Source organism: Dromaius novaehollandiae, chromosome 11 (genome assembly GCF_036370855.1).
Source record: "Dromaius novaehollandiae isolate bDroNov1 chromosome 11, bDroNov1.hap1, whole genome shotgun sequence".
NCBI classification, from domain to species: domain Eukaryota; kingdom Metazoa; phylum Chordata; class Aves; order Casuariiformes; family Dromaiidae; genus Dromaius; species Dromaius novaehollandiae.
The window spans coordinates 5450787-5471755 of record NC_088108.1 but is presented as its reverse complement, the minus strand read 5'-3'; the positions used below and the strand labels follow the sequence as shown (position 1 = coordinate 5471755).

At 37.3% G+C, this 20969-nt stretch overlaps 1 protein-coding gene across 2 annotated transcripts in view; it reads left to right on the top strand.

Moving 5' to 3' along the window:
- ATRX (ATRX chromatin remodeler) overlaps positions 1-20371 on the top strand; it is a 91375-nt gene extending 71004 nt beyond the window's left edge. For both annotated transcript variants that reach the window (XM_026099984.2, XM_026099990.2), the window contains exons 29-35: positions 2786-2963; positions 4375-4569; positions 12519-12668; positions 14774-14899; positions 15860-15955; positions 16485-16613; positions 17422-20371. In XM_026099984.2, the coding sequence (XP_025955769.2) occupies positions 2786-2963; positions 4375-4569; positions 12519-12668; positions 14774-14899; positions 15860-15955; positions 16485-16613; positions 17422-17700 (1153 nt within the window). In that variant the 3' untranslated portion in view covers positions 17701-20371. The remainder of the gene's footprint in view (positions 1-2785; positions 2964-4374; positions 4570-12518; positions 12669-14773; positions 14900-15859; positions 15956-16484; positions 16614-17421) is intronic.
- Positions 20372-20969: the final 598 nt, after the last annotated feature.

Genomic DNA, 20969 nt, shown 5'->3' with positions numbered 1-20969 from the left:
TCTTGGGAGTTCTAAGACTAACCCTTCCAGGAAGCAGTTTCATTTACTCTGTCAAAAGATGTTATCTCTGCATTTTGTTCCGATTGATCCAGTCTATACCTTGGTACCCTTTACATGGTCTTTAAAATGGGGCAGATTTTTCTCCTTGGAATATTATATATAATTTTTTCAACAAATGAATTTTGTTAAGTGAATAAATAACATTTCTTGGGTACAAATTCTCTGTAGCTATGTGCTACTAATCTAAAGTGGTAACAAAGTTGATATTTTAACTTGCTTATGTGTTGGCTTAAGTTAATTGTTTTTAAATAAATTATTTACATTAATCATGGAGAATACCAAGGTGCGAAAGATGACTGAGAGGCTGCAAAATATGCTCTTTAATAAGAAGTTATTTAGCTCAGTGTAAGAACTGTTCTTAAACTGAGCTAAATAAGTTGAAGAAATATTTAGGAAGAGAGCTGTAGTATGTAGTTTGGGGTATAATAATGTGGTTCTGCTATTACTGAAGAGAAACATGCTTGAAGTTGAGAGTTTTTTAATTTGCTAAGATAGGAATTTTGTCATTTTGTTAAAGTTTTCTTACTGAGCGGAACGATTACAGGGTATGTTCTTTGCTGCCTGTCTTGCCCCCTGATGTGGCACTCTTGCCATCCCTCACACGTGTTGTGGGCGTATGGCCCGTTGCAGAATAGAACAAGCAGAGGCAGTTTGGTAGCAGAGCTGGCCGTTAACGTGACTTAGGTGTACCTCGCTAGTCTTTCCAAATCACTTCAAAAATGACGATGAAAAATGATAAGTTACGATTTTAGTTTGATAGGAACATTTTATAAAAATACAATACCCATGTTTTTGTACCATCTTTATTTTTTTAATAGTATTTCTGTGCTGCAACTGTAATAGGTAATTGCACAATGGTGGGAAAAGGCAGTTCTGTATGAACAAGACTTTCAGCAGCTTTCACAATATGACTGACCATATTTAGCCTTTAGGTTGATCTTTCCCATTTTGTTGATACCATTAGAAAGATTCTTTACAAAAATTCATGATCACAGTTTTTGAAAGATTTCAAACTATTCCATAATATAAATCATCTTTAAACTACACTCTGACTTATTGTTTGTCTCTTGTTCTGCTGACATTTTTTGTCAATTCCCTGTTAAAAAAAAATAAAGCCTTTCCATCGCCACCTGACAGAGCTATGCCACAAACAGAAAGAAAAAAGAGATGGTATGGAACAAGCAATATGGGATTCTTCCCACATCATAAACTGAAGCACTCAGTTCTTCTTTTGTATTTAAAGGTTCTTCCGGAGACAAACGCCTTCATTTTTGGAAAATCAGCTTTAACAAAATACATTTGTTTTCAGATATGTAAAACAGAGGAGGACACTTGAGGTTCTTTTACTGTTTTTAGCAATCTTCAATTTTATTCGAAGAATCATACTTGTTAAAATTCAGTCTGAAAGTTTGAAAATTGCACAGCAGATGCAATAACATATTTCTAAATGCTGCCATTCCCTGAGCCGGTGAGCTCTAGCGTATGCTTCCTATGGATATGAGAGGCAGTTCCCATTTTTTTTCTGTGATGCACTTAAGTTTGTCTGTGTAATGGCCTGTAATGCAACTATGGCATGGTTCTGTTTAAAATGCTACAAGGCTTTTAAGGCAATACATTTACTTTTCTTTCTGTTCAGCACTGGTAAAGTATACAGGCATTCTTGGGAAAGGTGATCACTTTTCTAGAAAAGAAAGGTGTTTGTTTCTGAGAAAATACTTCACACATAAAGGAAGGAGAAGCTCAATATCCACAGGAAAAATAATAGATGTGCATGCAGCCTCTTCAGTGAAAGGATTAACAGTGAATATACAGGATACGGATTTTAACAAAGTAGATGGATTAAAATAAAAAAGACCGAATCTTGAGAGGTACTACACAAAAGGACTCTTCAAGGCTTATATGTAGCCTAGATACAAGGACCTGGAAAGGTCAAAACCCCATGGGGTCTGGCCCGGAGACAGCAGTCGCTTGGCCAGTGTGAAGCACGTAGCTCTTGTAGCTGTAACCAGACTGGGCTTGTCTCCTGGCCATCCACTGTTCATATGAGTTGGGACTTCCCAGTCTGATTGATTTAGATAGGCAGGTCGACAGAAAATTGCGCATGTTAGTTTAATGAACCTAAAGGAGCTACATCTTCCTAAATTCCTATAAGAAAAATGAAATTACATAAATGCAATCATTTTAAATGTACAAAGGAATAAAAAAAAGAAGTTAAATGGAACAAAGCAAACTGATTCAGTGTTAATACTCTTAATATTATATAGTTTATTTTGGCAGGTATTTGTAAAGAGCTCACTTTAAATTAAACCTGAACGCTGATGATAATGAGAAAAAACAGGCACATCATAGAGACAATATCATGCTGGAGTTATCCTTTGAGTTTGTTAGCCAGAGAACAGTTTCAATAATGCAGGGTATGCCTGTTTAAAATTATGGTTTAATTCAATATAACTGATTTTATTACATTTTGAAAAAGCTGAAAAAAAATACGTTTTCTTACCCACCAGTTCTTGGTAACAACTGACTTGCAAAAGTCTCTGATCTGTATTTCTGATTGTGCATATTTGGTTTGCTATAAGTTTTGTCTGTGTAAAATCTCTATCTATTCTATATTTAATGAAGTTTTTGAGTTATTTCAATGAACAATTCCACAGTAGCATAGCAAAACAGAAACAGTAATTTGTTTTCTAAAATATTAAAATTTTGTAATTTTTCTTCATTCCAGAGGCCGCTTGTTTATCATCTCCACTAAAGCAGGTTCCCTTGGAATTAATCTTGTGGCTGCTAATAGAGTAATCATCTTTGATGCTTCTTGGAACCCATCGTATGATATCCAGAGTATTTTCAGAGTTTACCGCTTTGGGCAGAACAAACCTGTGTTTGTATACAGGTTTTTGGCTCAGGTATGTGTCTGAGTGATATTTTTGTGGTATTCTGGTCCTGCAATCAAATCTGTAACCAGCAACAGTTTGAACTTGAAGTCACTAGTGCTCATCAGTGATCCAAGCATCTTCCAGCCCTATCTGATATCAGTAGTTGGCCCCAAAAAACATTGAACAAAATATTAGAGGAAAGGTATTGGTAAAATAATAGCTGAAGTTATTTCCTGTTAAGCCCACCTCATCTGACACTTTGTGTAATACAAATCTCAGCACTTCACCAGAGATTTGCACATCTAGACTTAGAATAGTGTTTTCAACCTTTTCTAATTTGCACACCACTAAAAATTTGTAATGGAATAGACTGCCTAGAGGATGCTTCTCATTAGGCAATAGACTTGCTTAATGTAGCTGTCTTCTGCAGACACCTTAAAAGTGGTCTGTGGGCCGCTGAAGATCCAGCTGGAATTAAAGCACAGCGAGCTAAAGTTGTTTTTTTAATTAAAAGGCATCCAGTTATGATTTGAAAACTTGTATCTCGACCTGTGGACCTTGCAGGGTCATAATTCTGATGGTCACTGATCTATGCTCTTTAAGTATATTGCCATATTTCTGATACAAAGTATCTTCTAGTCTTCAGTTGTTACGTGGTAGACTGAAAACCTTTTCCCAGTAATAATGCTTAACTCTTGATCAAGTCACTTTTCCATTGCCAACCTAAATAGATTGCTTTTTGAAACACATTACTGTCAGACACAGGGTTTTTTTCAGTCTTCAGTCTATTTTTGCAGGTCTTCATGTGCACTTTTGAACCGTTGGTATCCTTTTTAAATTGCAGTGTTCAGAACAGGCTGTGCTGTTCTCATACTTCACATAGCCATCATCTTTATAAAAGAAAAAAAAAAAGAAAAAAAAGTAATTTTCCTGCTTTTTTTCCCAAAGATCTAGTTTGTTGTTACACAGCTGTGATGAATTAGCCTCGACTGCCAGTCTTCCCCCCCACCCGCCACGCCAGCACTGTGTGGTATCTGTTTTCCTTTTTACAGGCTGATCAAGATAGCAAAATAAGGCACATGCTGTGGAAATTGCCATTCTTTGTTGTAATCATACTTGGGGGAATTGAGGCAAAAGCTGGTCCCTTCAAAACACTACCGAAAGAAAATATTTCTTACCCTAGTCAATAGTGTATGATGCCTGTCACATAAACAATCCACATTACTATGTGTTCGTTTCCAGGAGTGTATATTTTCTTGTTAGCAAATGAAAGAAAGCTTGGGTTTTTTTCAGATAACTTTGTAGATCCTTGGTCAAAGAAACAGTGAGAAGAGAGCGCTGTTGCACTGTTGTTACTCTTGCTCTTTTACATTTATTGATTTTTTTCCTCTGTGACAGAAAGTCCAGTGTTTGTATGAAAGTGAATATCTGTGTTTTCCAGGGAACAATGGAAGATAAGATCTATGATCGGCAGGTAACAAAGCAGTCATTGTCTTTCCGGGTTGTTGACCAACAGCAGGTTGAGCGTCACTTTACTATGAATGAGCTTACAGAGCTGTACACTTTTGAGCCAGATTTGCTGGATGATCCTAATTCAGAAAAGAAAAAGAAGAGAGATACGCCGATGTTGCCAAAAGTAAGTTGATGCACATCGCAAGGAATTATACAGTAGAAAAAAATCATGTCTGTTTAAGAGCATGGGGTTCTTGACCTTGGAAGGAAAAGTGTGCTGTGGAAAGGGTAGTAGTCTTCACTTTGAAAGCAGGTGAATAGCAGGGAACATAGTGAAATGTATAATGGATCATATAATGAAACTGGATAATGTTTTTTCATTCAGTCTAACTGAAAAAAAAGTACATGAAAAATAGATGTTCAGTTAAAAGACAAAAAAATTGGAAACAAAACAAAGAGAGATACTTTTTCACCCAATTTGAGTGAATAGAAGCTTCGCTGCAGGAAACTGTGGAAACCAAGATTCAAAAGAGTGAACACCTAAATGAGTGCTGGTGATAGCTAGCATTATCTCGATAATGATAACAAATCTGTGAAGATATACTGTACTTCAGGGTCTGGCTTTTATATACCTAAGTAGGACTTTATAGTAGACAAATTAATCCATGCTCTTGTTTACCAAGTGTTTCTCTTTTTTTAATTCCTTGTTTAACTCTAACTCTTCTTGTAGAGACCATTAATAGAGATAGGGTAGTAAAACAGATAAACTTACTTACTGTTTAAGTGGCACGTAATGTATGTGGCACCGTGACTAGTGGTTCGTCATCACTCTTCCATTGAGTAATGGTTTGGTATCCTATGAGGTACTCTTAGGGAGCCCCCAAAAACTACTAATCAAATTTAAACATAAGCTATAATTTTTACAGTCAGGCAAAAATAAACTTCTGGAGAAAGAATGACTAGACCATTTATCCATTGTTTTGCACATCAGTTTGCATTTAAGGTTAGACTAAGGTGTTAGTCCTTTGTCTCATTATATTCTTTATGTTAGGTGTTGTCCACACGCACTTATGTAGTGTGGTCTGCCAAAGACAAATTCATCAATGAGCTGTTGTGAGATGGTTTCTGCTTGTCAGGTGGTTGTCAGGTGAATAGCTGGTAAAAAGTAACACTTAAACATGTGGCCTCTAGTTAGTTAACTGATTACATTTCTGCATCACTACTGTGTTGTGGATATTATAAACTGTCTGGGTGTGGGAAGGGTGGAGATTTTCTGGTTTGTAAATACATTTATTTTCGATGAAAATGGTATGGTTTCGATTCTGGACTGTCTGTAGACCAGTATAATATATCGAGTTGTGCTTAAGCATCACACCGGTGTTTTCTGAAATAGCCTGTTAGACCACCTACCGCGTCCCTGCAGCTGCCGGGGCCTTCAGGAAGCGTTAACCCTATAAAGAGCCGCTGTAACACATTCATTTTAAAACCCTTGAAAACAAACTTTAATGGCTAAATATAAGCTCTTGTTACTATGATGAGTCTGAGTTTAAGCAGTAAATTGTAGATAACTGAATTTTTTATTCTTCTGTTTTACTGTAACTTTTTATATTGGTTAATTCTTCTTTTAAGTTTTTAAGTAATATGTTTCTTAATTATTTTCTTTTTATGTTCTCAATTATTTCATGCCAGTACATTTATACTTCCACAAACTAACAGCTAACGCGTCACTATGTGCTGTCACTGTGTATTTTTAAGAAAGGTTGAATGTGGGAAAGCCTGTGGAGCAACTGAATATGATTAATGCTTTGAGTAAATAATCCGTTACACTAATTGTATCTTGAAAGTTACTTATTTTCTTTTATGATAATATATCAGTTCATGAATAAAGTGCAGTGTAAGAGAGAAGGTTTACAAACTCCAAACTTACTTTAGTATCCAGCTGTAAATATTAAGTTCCATATTAATTCCCTTCCAACCAGACACATGAGGTTCGTGTAAGGGAAGCTGAGTACGAGCTTTTAACCAAATCCCTGGCTATAAAGCAAGCAAATCCGTGTACTGGAATTCTCTTTGTTTTTTCCTGGATTTAGCAGATGGTCTTGAACGGAATTTGGTTCTTGCTAAGATGTACATCTTAGCATACACTGCGTGCAAATTTCTCATCAGTTCTTGGATTTGGTGTTTGAAAGGGCTGAAAACTATCAGATCAGTCCGTCTTGCTTTTAGCTGTGTGTCCGTGTGTGTAGCAAGGTTTTGCGTTCCCGATAGCCCCACAGAACCTGCCGTGCTGGCCAGGACCCCCCCAGCGCTCTCGCCCTGGCTTTGGCCCCCAGACTGGTTTTGGGTCCGTGACGGGGAAGGACAAGCTGTGCTGGCTGCTGAGCTCCCTCGGCCCCTACTGACGTTAGCAACGGAGAGGCCTGGGCAGCCAGAGCGTCACGCAACGTGTTTAATTTTTTATGGCCGCTTTCAGCTGGTAGACGGAGTAGCCTGTGGCCTGCAGTGTGGTAGTTTCGTGTCTAAATGGTCTTGATTTGTCTTGGTCTTGAAATACTTCAAAATGTTCAGGGGGAAAAGTGTTTTGGGAGCTTTAATAAGAATCAGTAGCTGTCATTGTGGCAAGTATTAATTGCGGTTTGGGGTTTGGGCAGCTGTCTGGGCGGGGGGCGAAGCCTGTCCTGGGGGGACGTCGCAGGCGCGTGCCGTGCCGGCAGCCGTCGCTGGTGAATCCTGGGCGCCGCGTGCCGGGGGAAACGCGGAGGGGGCAGCTGCGGGGGGGGCCACCTTGGGCTGCTCTTGCCCCAGGCTGGCTCCCCTCCATGAATAGGGCTTGGAGTCGGTGGCAGTGTGCTGTCGCTCATTTGTCAGAGCATTTTGTTTCATCTGGTCCTTATATTTACTATGAAGAATGTAAAGACATAGCCCTTTCCCCTTAACTGTTTGATTATTCCACTTTTTTGTTGTTGCATTTCTTCCCTTCGAAGCTGAGCTGATTCTGATATTTTTTTTCATTCTGTCCACAACTGAGTTCTTGCTTTACCCCCAAAACGGAGTTAGTCCAATAGCTGCAGTGACTCCTTCCCGATTCCTGTGAGCTGCTTCATCGAATTGTGGCACCTGCCTTATTTATAGTATTATTAGTTCAACTTTTATGTTTTATTTCTCATTCTATCTCTTTTATTCTGACCTGTTCTCTAGAAATCTTACGTAGACAATCAAAAGCGAGTATCAAAACCAAGCTCTAGGAAGTATGGCAGTGGATGTTGTAATTCGCTGTTGTGTACGCTTATTCCTTTAGAAAGTTCACTGTTCTTATTTCAGTGTAATTTTAAGAGATGCATGATTTAGCTTTATAATTGTAAAACAATAAATCAGTTAACCTCATGCTATTGTAGCATGTTTGGAAAGGGAAATTGATTAAAAAGACTATTGATATGCTTATAAAAACACTTTATTGTAACATCCATTAATTGTACACCTCTTGGAGGTTAAAATACTGTTTAAGATCATGCAGCATGATCCTGGGGCACTTAGGTCATGATAAATTCAGCACCCCCAGCCTGACCCCTCTGCAGCCTGTTCTTGGAAACAAAGGCCACTAAAACTGGGTGCCGACACTTACCTGCATCCAACATTTAGCCATCTACCCCTTGCTTACAAAAACTGAACTGTTCCTTTATAATTATCAGCAAAACAGCACAGGCAGGTATGCTAAAAGGAGGCTTTCGTTTTCTTCTGACAGGATTTGTGTGTAATTTTCTCTCTTTGTCTTCAGGCCTTTTCATCTTTTTCAGCGCAGTTTGTTGAACAGGGACGTCACTGTGTAGTTTTACTCCTGTGCAGGCAGTAAGGTGAGGGGCTTACCTGTGTAATCCGTAGCATTGGTGCGAACTGTCCAATAAATACACATAAGTATATTGGAAGTATTAAGCAGAGCTACAGCTAGAACCAGAAAGAAGAGCTTCTTCGGGATGTGTCCGAAAATGTTTGAAGGGTTTGATTCTAAAAGCATACTTTCAAAGTGTGTTTTTTGGTGGGAATTATGGATAGAAATTAGGTGAAATATCTTCTCTTCCATCTTTTCTCCAACTGCCTGAGCATGAAGGTGGAAAATGCTAGCGGGGCTGTAGGTTTTCTGCTGGATGCCTGCAAAGCCAGCGTACTTCTTTACTCAGTAGAACCCTGTAGTAGTAGGGATTTTTACCTGTGCAGCCAGGAATTGTGTATGTTGTCATTCAGGGATGAAGATTGGGTTTGTCGTTACAACTCCTAGTTTTGACACAGTTTTCAGCTTTTTTGATATGAGAAAATGTTCTTTAATTCAGTTGTTTTTAGTGTGTTGGGAGAGTGCATTGTAGATTGCTTTAAAAGTCAGAAATAAAGCCTTTGTGTAAGTAAAGAAACAAATACTACTCGTTTTAAAAATATTTCCTTGAGAATTACGTCTTCTCAGTAATCCCAGTTTCAATCAAAGAACAGCTTTCTTAGGAAGTGTTAATGGGGGAAGATGTAGAACGTTGCTGTTTTATATAAAACGTCACACGGCAAATGGAGAGTATGCAAGTTTTCCTGGAAGCTTATCAAAGTTTCATGTCAAGTTTTAATTTTAGCAGCAGTTTTCTGCACTTTGCAGTCTGAACAAGGCCATCAGGTTGCCTAGGAGTACTGAAGAGCCAAAGTATGCAGGTCTCAAGGGGAAAACGTGTATTACGTTCCAACAGTAACTTAACAGTGCCATTTCTCTGCTCTTATCTGTCAGAAACAACCTCTGCATTTTGAAGAATGTAGAGTAAATACTTGATTTTAACAGAATATTTTTATCATGAATGTTGTTTCCATGTAAAAGTTCACCTGAATTGTTAAATTTGCCTTTAATTCCCCTGATTGAAAGCAGATTTCATTCATCTAATATCTCTGCAGATTTGAAAATACACTACAATTCTCTCGGTCCAAGAGAGGCATAACAGGTCTCTTAAAACTGAGTAATCACTGACTTGAATTTACTGATGTAAGTATAGAAATAATTACTATATGCACCCCATGAGCTTTATGCAAACTTAGTGACTCATTATCTAGTACAGACTAGGGTAGTAAGCAATTTTTTAAATCATTTCTGTAGAGCAGCAGTTTAAACAGGAAAAAATGGTGTAAAGGGAGAAGATTCTGTTTAATGTATTATGATCCTGTTTCAGATGTTGTTTTACTTGCCCTGAATTTAACGATGGATCTGGAGTCTTTTATTTTAAATAAAGGTGATTTATGCCCGGACTATCATGTTTTTAAGTAGTTTCCCACAGACTCTTAACACTCATTTCCCAAAGGGTTGTATGCAGGGGTAGAGACTTGGCTGATACATAGGTGAACGGTAAAAAGATTTTCCACCGCAAATACTGATTGTTGCACTCGGTGATGAGTACTTGTTAGTAGGTGGCTTACCTTGGCCAGCGTGATACGTGTTTTGGAGCAGCAAATGCGAGGGAGGAGCTGGGCAAAGACCAGGTGGGAGCGAGGGGGCACCGTGCGTCCCTTGCCTTGCTCAGTCGTCCCCAGATCGCAGCGTTCAGTGGGTTGGAGTCGCAGTCGCATTTTTATGTTAAATGAAAACTTGGCTCCGCTGAAGTCATGTAATGCAGATTGCAAAAGCAGATTAAAACGATAGTTCAGATTCAGTTGGATGTAGTATATCATTAGTTTGTACTACTTCAGGACGTGGCCAGGGCATGGGTTTTTAGTGTAGTTTTGTACTGTGAGACGGTTTTGTGCGCTTCGGGAAAGCTGTTAATCTCGGAACCGGGAGGATTTGCTCCTTTTTTATTTGTTTTTTCCTCTTTTTTCAACCTTGGTATTGGATTTTGAATAGGTTGAAAAAAACCATTTCTTTATGAACTACAATGTAACTTGCATTCTCTTATGGAATGACTTCCTTTCTGTTACCTGTTTATCTCTATGTAGCATTTAATTTACATCAGGGTTTAAAAAAAGACAACTGAAACTTTTTTTTAATTCAAAACCTTTTTCAGTATCTCTTCATTTTTCCATCCATCACCAGGATTTCACTATAAAGCTTATAAATCAAATCGATAAACATTTTCCTAACAACAAGCTAAACAAATGAAGAGGAGTGCTTATTCTGCTGGGTTCTGTATGCAAGGTGAATTTATTACTTTTTTGCATTGTAAAATTAGTTAAATTAAATGGCAGTACCTTCCGTATCTCAGTTTTAAAGCTCCCTCATTTTAGTTAATGCAAAATAAAGTTTAGACAAAGAAAAGCAAGTGCACAGTTGGATGTAATTTAAACCACATTTTGAAGACTGTGTTGGCTAAGTGAGTATGGATTATATTCCAGTATTGTTTTCAATAATAGTGTTACCATGGAAATTAATGCATATGCATATCCAAGAACCCTCCACGCATTGATGTACAGCTACAGTATGCTGAGAGAGTTTTTATTATGTTAAATTAATTTTTTAATCTCTTCTAAACTTTTTTGTCCACTTTCCTTAGATGTTTTCCTGTGTATCCCATTATCACATCCCTGTCCCTCTCCCTGAACCCCCAAAATCCTGTTATATGTTTCTTGGGCCCGTTAGTCATGCAAGTATTACGGAGAATATTTTCTTGAGGAGCTGGGGAAGAAAACTTTGGTTCAAATTCAAGAAGACCAGCTGATAACAGAAGGGTGAAACCAAGGCTGGCTTCTACAGAGCTGGTTAAAATAGCTGTGTATAGACTGCGCAGAAACAACCAGCTTCCTGCAGCGGTTGTGACGAAGCTGCTGGTCAGGACTTTGGAGATCCTGGTGCTGTTGCAAGCATCTTGTTTCCCCGTGGGTGCAAGTTGTTCCTGCCAGTCGCTGCTCTGCCTCGACTGGAAAAGGTCAGGGTAGGATGCTTTCTGTTGCTTTCTTAATTAGGCAAGCTCGTCAGTCATACAGGTGCATTTAAAAAAAAAAAAAAAGTCACTAGTTCGGCAGTGCTGACTCCTGTGGTGCAGCAGGAGCTGTTTGCAGTAGTCTGATGGGCTGTGTTTTTCTTGATGCTCTGCAGTATTACTTTCATTTTAACACGAAGAGGAATCATCTTTGCAAGACTGCGGAGACAAGGAATGTTGACTCAGGGAAAATGAACCATTCACTTCCTAACCTGAGCTATCACCAGCTTTCCTGTTCGTTTTCTCTATCTGTTTTTATATTTCACTTTGTAATTGAGATAATGATCTATCATTATGTGGCATCTGTAGTCCAAACAAGGGCAGTAGTAACTAAATATTTTGGTTAGCAGCTAGTTTATTTGTTTTTACTTTATCTAGGAAATATTCAACAGGCTTTTGGAAAACAGTACTAGGATCATGGGGTTTTTTTCTTTTATATATATAAATTGTAGTATGTCTGTGAACAAAATAATTCACAGTAGTTTGCAATAATAAAAGACAGTGTAAATACCAAAGTCTTACTTTTTACTAAGAGATTAGTTGTGATTTTGTAGTCTGCTTATAAAATACTTCTGTTTAAAAAAACAACAAAAAAAAACAATTAAACATTCAGGGTATTGTGGAATATAGAGATCTAAATTGTGGCCTGTTGGTCATATCCAGTTCATGGCAGTGATTTGACTTTTTTTAGTCCAGGTAGATGAGGATTTATTTCAACATATCCCTTGACAGTTTTAAGAAAGCAGCCTTTTCTGTTGAATGCTGATGGACAGTTGATGGACCAAGTACTACTTAGGGTTTTATATCTGGAAAAGGTGCTCTTTATAGATTATGGATGAGGATTATTGATATGTCTTCTCAGGTATCCAGCTTAAGCAAAGAACAAAATATTTAGCACATTCCATTCTATTTAGGTTCTTAAACTGCGTTTATTGTTGAGGAATCTGAGTGCATTCCTGGGGTTCATTAAGTGATTTGACTGTCATCTCTGTAACAGATTGTTAATCCATTACTCACCCTCTGAGGAAAATTATACTGTTTAATTATTTTTAAATTTTGTTTCTCTGTGAAGTCCCCTGAGCTGCTACTTGTGAAAATTGGGTCATGGCAGAAACTTAGGCATGGACAAAGAATAAATATAGTAACAAAGCTGCTGAGTGACTTCTCCTTTTACAGTTTCTTTTTTTTTTCATTTGAACAGGATACTATTCTGGCAGAATTGCTTCAAATCAATAAAGAATATATAGTGGGATATCATGAGCATGATTCACTCCTGGACCATAAGGAGGAGGAGGAACTGACTGAAGAAGAAAGGAAGGCGGCATGGGCAGAGTATGAAGCTGAGAAGAAGGTAAAGCTGTCTATACCAATTTTAAGTATAGGAAGCTATGCTTTTCAGTTTCAAGTACAATTTACCTTTTCAGTAAGTTTTGTGAAAATTAGTTTTCCTATAGGCTTAAGAAACGGATGTATAAAGCAAACTTTGCGATGTGAAAAACTGGGACATCATGTCTTGTTTGCCATTTTGATGGTGGTCTTTTGTGTGTGTTTTCTTTGTTACTTTCATTTGATTTAAAAGTTGCATTTTCTGTTTACACACAGTTTTTCTGTTTCATAATAAAACCAGACTGGTGTCCTGTGTAGTACCTCACTTTTACAAGTTGAGGGAAGTTTCTAGCTCTGTTGAAGACGTATGCTTGATTTCAGAACTTTTTGCCACAGTCCAGCAAACGTAAGCATCTGCCAGAAAAGGCCAAAAAATGTGCCTTTTTTCATCATTCCCTGTGTCCTATTTTCTTAGGAGAGATTTATGATGACTGCTACCAAAAGTCCAAAATTACTGCTTTTTAAAAAGTAGTGGGAACGGAAATTGGATGTTTAACAAAGATTTTTATAACCTCTCCAAGAAGATAGCAGCTGATGGTAATGCAATTACTTTGATTTGAATTACAGCAAGGGAGGCAAAAAGTCAGAGGGAGCAGTCACTACAGGAAGTAAAATGAATTCTGTTCCTTCGGAGAATAAAACCTTTTGTTTTCTTTTTGGTTTTAATGACTGGCAACTCAGATTTTAAAAATGAAAATCGTTATCATACGTAAGCAGGCAAAAGAACCAGGAAAGTCATAAATTGGCTGCAGTTATCTTACTGTCAAAGGAGAATGGTAACTTGTCGTAACTGCTACGATCAAGCACTTCTGTGGAGAATTTAATAGTAGAAGATTCTTGAAAAGGCCAAGTTTGGTATTCAGATCTGATCAGTAATCTGAAAGGACAAAAAGTGGGTTAGATAAAATGCTGGGGGCTGATACTGGGAGAAGGTTTTGTGAGGGAGGAGGGATAGGAAGGTATTGAAATAATATGGAATTTATTGGAAATTAGTACTGGAATAATAAGGAATAAGGCACTGAAATTGCCTCATGAGAAATCCATACAGGATATAAGCTTTATATTCCTGCTAACGAACCTAGTAGATGCCTTAATGTATATTTAAAAGGAAAACTTCTGTGCATATGTATATGCACAATTTTTAAATTTCAGGTACAGGGGAAAATAGCACACAGTATTTCTATATTGCGTGTATACATTGGAACATTATTGTTTCCTGTTCTGAAAGCATACAGTGCCAGCAAAAATCACATCCTTTTTTTTGTTGTTTAGAAGTTAATGCAAGGCTTTGCTAGCCAGCCATCTTTTTTAAGCATTTCCTTTCCCATTATGCTCATCTGAATTAATTTGTGCTGATCGCCTGTTTTGGGGAGGTTTGTTGTTGTTTTAAATAAACATAAATTTTTAAAGGACCCAGCTGTGATCTATTTACTGGTTTTGATTCTATTTTTTTTAATCAAATTTTTTTCTCCAGAAAACAGTGTAGTTTATCGTACAGAGAAGAATTTTAAGGAGCCTTCATCAACAAAATTCTGTTTATGGTATTTCTACTAAGGGTTGACTGATCCTATTCTGCCAGTTTTTGAATATTTGACTAATTTTTGGAAGACCTTTTTCTGGTTTTGGTACGTCAGTAATGTTTTCAATCTAGCCAAAACACAGAGTAATTATCCATTTCAATTCTTCAGAATTTGATTAAAATCAGATATATCAAAATCAACATTAAACAGTGGGTTTGCAATTAAAAGATGCATCTTAAACAGTTTAAGGTATATTAAGAAGCCTTGGTAGTTTATTGTCATAGTGTACCAAACAATTATAATTAAACTAAACTCCAGTATTAATTTAAGACCAGAGCTTAGGTTCCCCTGTGATCAAAATGTCCTTTTGAATTCAGGTTTGGAAACACAGTTCATTATGCTGAGACAGGTTAGCCTTCATGTGTAATGTACAGTCCTTGTATTCTTCTCTAAGGTCCGATTTGTTTCTGTGTGCTAGTTCATGGGTGGTTATAGAAGAACAGGAATTGTAATGGATGTTCAAACATAAGTGCATTTTGTGTTTTTTAAGGGCCTGACTATGCGTTTCAACATGCCAACTGGGACCACTATGCTTCCCACAAATTTCAACTCTCAAACACCATATATTCCTTTCAACTTGGGAGCTCTGTCAGCGATGAGTAATCAGCAGCTCGAGGTGAGTAGTGAAGTCCAAATAGCATAACATGTCTATGTTGCTGTAAGCACGTGCTTATTATTCTGACACAAATCAATAGTTACTGTCATTCTTAAATATCCTGATATTTATGAAATTGTCTCCTATTTTTAATGGTTAATTTTTTCTGCTATAGCTATAGGTCTCTTCAACTGAAATTTAGCCAGTATGTATACATGTTGAAAAAGCTATACCTGTGTCTCTCAGGATTCAAGATTAACTGCATCCTTTGCAGACATTGCCACATCTAGCTTTCTACCTCTGTCTTCTCCCCAGGAAGGAAAGGGAGAGAGGAAAGTGTGCTTGGTTACCCAGTTATCTCAGGTCATGGTTTGCTGTCTTGGCTGAAGTAGCTGGTGATGCTCCTTTCTAATAAATTGCAAGGCTGTAAACAGCAATGGCTGAAGCACAGTTGTCTTATGCCACCTAGTAGTGTCTGGAGAGAAGTCTGTGTTACCAAAATGAAACCTTCTAACAAAGCAGGCAAATTCAGGGGTCCTTCTGTATTGAACATACATTTTGAATAACATACCTGTATAGTACATGTATGCCAGCATTATGTTAAAATAGATTGTAGTAGTTTGAGCACATAGAATGAGTTGAGGATGTAATACCATCAAAATCAGCACCACAGAAAATTTGCCTGGCTGTAAAAGTAGCACTCTTGTGATGATCTGAAAACCCCTGGGTAAAATCTTTATAAATACCATCTACTGTAAAATTTGGGAGATTTATGTATTCCGTTCAGTCACTTTATTCTCAAATTCAAATGTATAGAAGTTCGATTCCATCTTGTTATCCAGATTCATTGATTTGTGCAAATTGGGAGAAAAAAGTAATTAAAGTATAGGTGCATAAGCTGAAGAAAGCTTGTAAAAGGCTGGCAAACAGATGTGTGCTTTGCATCAATGCTTTATAATTAATTTCCTGGTGTTTTCTCAGGACCTCATTAATCAAGGAAGAGAGAAAGTTGTGGAAGCAACCAACAATGTAACTGCAGCAAGAATTCAGCCCCTTGAAGACATCATTTCAACTATAGTGAGTGAAATAGATATTTGTAGGTTTGGACCAGGATATGGGAAACTGTTAAGCGTTATCAGGCAAAGTAATGACTATTTTTGTATGTTCATTCAGCTAGTTAATTGTGTTATTAACAAATAATTTCCAGTTTGTGTTCACCTTTATCACTGTGGATTGCTGTGACAATTAATGGCATCTAGATGTTGTAGAGCCTGGTAGGATTAGCAGCTTAGATCCATTATTATTTGCCATGCACTGCAAATACTGACTTCCTAAAAGTAAGGATGATAATTATACTCAGCTAGGAAATAATTCCTATTTTTTTGTCTGTATCTAGCTTTTTTTGTACAGTTGCATTTCTCCCTTTTTTCTAATAACTTAGAGATATATTATTTTAATTAGTAGTTGAAAGAGCTGATAACTCTTACTTCTAATTACAGGGAAGTATAATTTTACATTTACTGGAAATTTGGTTGTAGTTTTACTCTTGATGCGACTCTAAACAAAATGTGAGACCTCAATTATCATTACTCTTTTTCCTTTTCAGTGGAAAGAAAATGTAACACTTACAGAGAGCCAAGTGCAGGCCCTGGCCCTAAGCAGACAGGCAAGCCAAGAGCTTGACGTTAAGCGCCGAGAAGCCATCTATAACGATGTCCTTACTAAGCAACAGATGGTAAAATATCTAAAATTTATTTGACCAACTGTCTGTGCTTGAACTGAGATGTTGAATTGTTTATAAAATTAGGTGTATGTTTAGATGTATAAATATGTACTTACAGAATGCACGTTTCATTGGGTCAGGTAGTTGCCAGCACTGCATGTAATGTCAGGAGGTGCTGATTTCTGCAGTGTGTTGGAGTCCATTGCTCAGCCTTGTTGAGGGAGACTTCATGGGAAGTTCATTGCAAAAAATAGTCGTCTGAATTTTCTGTTCACGTATTTTTGCTTGAAATTCATGTGGCTTGAAGAGAAATCTAATTCCCAGAACTAAACGAGCAACTCATGAAACATGCCTCTTAGGGGGTATTAATCAAGTAATTAATTAAGGGTTTTTTAACTCAGAATAATTTTGCAAAAGTTGCCCAGATTATGCCAATTGGAAGAGTTTTCTGCTTTGATGCTAGGAAAACATACATTTAGTGACAATCAGCAGGCAAGACTTCCAAAGCGGTGATGAAGGGTACCTAACAAAAAATGCTGTAACTTATACCTGGGTGTAGTTTCGCAGTATAGTGCGTGTTGCCATAGCAACTTACCTATATGCTGTATGCAATACAACAGGCAAGTCCCTAAGAGGACTTAGCCCTAAATGGTGTTACTAAATAGTTTCTACAGTAATCAGCTTGTGAATGCCATCACATTAGTGATGGTGATAACAATAGTGCTTTCTCCTTCAGCCATGGTATCCCTAACAAATTGATTTTAACTCTGAACTTGATATTCGGTCATGCGCTTATAACAGCTCTACGTTCCCTTCACAGTTAATCAGTTGTGTTCAGAGGATACTTATGAACAGAAGACTACAGCAGCAGTACAATCAGCAGCAACAGCAGCAAATGTCTTACCAGCAAGCAGCAATGAGTCATCTCATGATGCCAAAGCCTCCCAATTTAATCATGAATCCTTCCAACTACCAACAGATAGATATGAGAGGAATGTATCAGTCAGTTTCTGGTGGTATGCAGCCACCACCGTTACAACGAGCACCACCCCCAATGAGAGGCAAAAATCCAGGGCCTTCCCAAGGGAAATCAATGTGATTTTGCACTAAAAGTTAAAGGATTGTTAAAATCAGAGAAAGAACTTTTATTTTTTTAGGAATCAATGGCTTAACAGAACTCAACTGTAAAAAAAAAAAAAAAAAAAAAAAAAAAAAGTAATAATAAATAGTTTGGTTGGTCCCCTTAAATGCCATGTTCCATATTAGTGTTTCAGCTTTGTTTAAATAGGACATAATGTTTTCCCTGTTGTCAGTGATGTTGCCTAGAATCTTCTTACATATGTTGAGTACAGGAGATAACAAGTTGTTTTCAGTGAAAACAAGTCCTCCCGTAACAGTAGCAGCTCCACAGGTTTCCTGTCTAAACTCCTATGCTTGCTTTTAGTAGCCATGAAGCTATCATCTGATTTGAGAAGCTTAGGAAGGACTACAGATCTGTATGTTTCAGTATACCATATGTGAATTGTACACAGCTGAGTTCTTGATTAGAGTTGATTCCTCAAATTATGGAATAATTTTCTGCTTACCCATTTCTTGAAATTAGTGGGAATATTGTAACGGAAATAGTCTAGTTTCCTTTTGACTGAGGTCTGGACTCATACTATATCATCTATGCGGAATAAAACATAGGAACTGAAAATTCTTTTTGAAGCAGAATTGAGTGCAATATTCTTAAATACTACTGCTCTGAAACTTCTGAGTCATGCAGTTATATAGAAACTGTGTATACAGCCTTAAATCATGACTTGGGGAAGATGATTGTTCTTCTCTAGTCTTCTGCCATTTTTTATTTTCAGTTTTATGTGATGGAATAACAACTGGTAAACTTAGAATTGGAGATGTTTTTCCTTCACACGCTAATTTACTCTATGCGGAGTCCAATACAAAGCACATTTCTGTTAACTCCTTAATGCTGGTGCTAGTGTCTTTTCCCATTGCCGGCAATGGGAGATGGGCCAAGAAATTTAAATTCCTGGTATTTTGGGGGTTAAAATAGTGATGGTGGCTAGGGTCAAACCCTGTTTTATAAACAACTTCAAAATGGCAGAACCATTGCTGATTTAAAATTGATACAAAGGAAGTGCTGTGTAGCAACTTCCAGAGCTGCCAGAATTGTGAAATAACTTTTCCTCTATTAGATAAGAGTTTTGGTTACCATGCACTCCTCCCCATTCCCTTTCGTTTGTGTGAGAACATAATTTAGTACAAAAAGAGTTTGATTTTTGGTTTCTTTATGTAGACCAGAGATAAAATTCTGGTTTATTATATATCATTAGCACTCTCTTTACCCACATTTTCTGTGCTTGTGAAGATCTAATTAAACACAAATAGGGCTTTTCTTTGAATATAGTTTCGTTGATTCTTCAAAAAAAAAAAGTGTTGAGAATCTGGGGGTAAAATAAATGACAGGAACATTTGATGCAATGGTGTATTGAGTATGGAGAACAGCTAGAGAGTTCTTCAGAAGTAAGTGGATAGAGGGATTTTGCTGGACTCTTCTGGCTTGCTGACATGAACAAAAATTGTTTGGGTTTCCGGAACCTTTCTTGCAGGAGTTTGAGTTCTTGCCCTGAATGGACAAGTGTTTTTTGCATCTAAATATGCAGATCTTATGCGATATTTCATTTTGTGATTGAAACTTGGTTTGTGATCTGAACAGAGTTTGTTTGATCTGTTGTAAAACCAGCTAACAAAGTTGCTGTCTTGGAGTCTTTGTTACAAGGTACCACAAAAGACCCTCAGTATGTTCTAGTGCTTTGCCAACTCTGCAATTAAATTTGTTTAATTTGGGGGGAGGGGAGCAAAAAAAGAGATATGTTCACACTAGAAGAAATGAACATAAGAGACTTTGAGACAAACATGTGAAGGCAAATGTACTCTGGGCAACTCTCACTGATATTCCTACGTGTCATGAATAAGAGAAATATCTTCTACCAAACCTGGGAATGTTCAATGGAGTTTTACAATAACTCAAAGACTTAAATGTGGAAGTTTTAGGCAACATTTAAAGGCACATTTTTTTCATTCTGGACAAAACTATGGATAACAGAAGACTAATGCATAAGAAGAAATTGGAGATAAGCATTGAAATAAAACTTGGACCACTTTGCATACATGTTTCTCACTTGACATTTTAGCTGCATAACGATGTGCTTTGAGTATAACATCAAGCTTTAACAAATATTTAAAGACAGAACATACATCAATAAGATAATAAAAGGCTCATTTTTATATTTGTTTTAGATGTTTTAACTAGTTGAAATGGCTTAAGATGACGAATAAAAATGTTGCTTGTAATACAATTTTGCCTGCTAAATTCTCCACATTTTGTAACCTGTTTATTCCTTTGGATGTAAAGCGTTTTTGCTTAGTATTGTGATATTGTATATGTTTTGTCCCAGTTGTATAGTAATGTTTCAGTCCATCAACCAGCTTTGGCTGCTGAAATCATACAGCTGTGAAGACTTGCCTTTGTTTCTATTAGATGGCTTTTCAGTTCTGTATTAAATATCTTAAGTACTATAGAAAAGGTGTCACCTCTTCCTATAAGGCTGTTTTGTAATATATATAAGGACTGGAAATGTGTTTTTAAAGAGAAGAAGCATTCAAGTATGACGATATACTATCTGTGTTTTCACCATTCAAAGTGCTGTTTAGTAGTTGAAACTTAAACTATTTAATATCTCATTTAATAAAGTGACCAAAATACATCAATGTGCCTTGTGCTACATTTGCAGTACAGTATTGACTCTTCAGGGATGTAGTCTGAGGAGCTTTTCTTTTGAGAATTGCTAACTTACACAGGGCTGTCGGTTAAGCTCTTGTTTTGTCCACAGTGAAGTATGTCTTTCTGGATTTAGTCCTTAATTTAGTTTAGGGAAAATAGTTGTGGGCCAGACTTTCAAACTGCATAAATTAATAATAGCTTCTGCAGCCAACCTGTCTGTTGAAAGTGATGAACAAGGAGGTGTTGCCCAACAATGATAAACCATCACGTGAGGTGAAGCTGGTCTACTTGGTCAAACTCGAATAATCCACTATGTATTTTAATCTCATTTTCTTGTACTTTTTCCTTTCTTGGTTAGTAAACCCGTTGGACAAAAAAAAAATCACCAAAAAATCATGTGACAGTTGAGTTTATGTTACCCCTATGCTTGTGCCTGGGATTTACCCTTTCTGGTGGATGCTGGCCGGCGCTGCAGCCGGGCTACTGCATGAGATGGGTCTCTGGGCCGGGTGGTGCAGCTGGACTTAAAACTAGCTGACCAAGTGCATGTGCCATAGCAATCTTGTATAGCGTGAAAATAA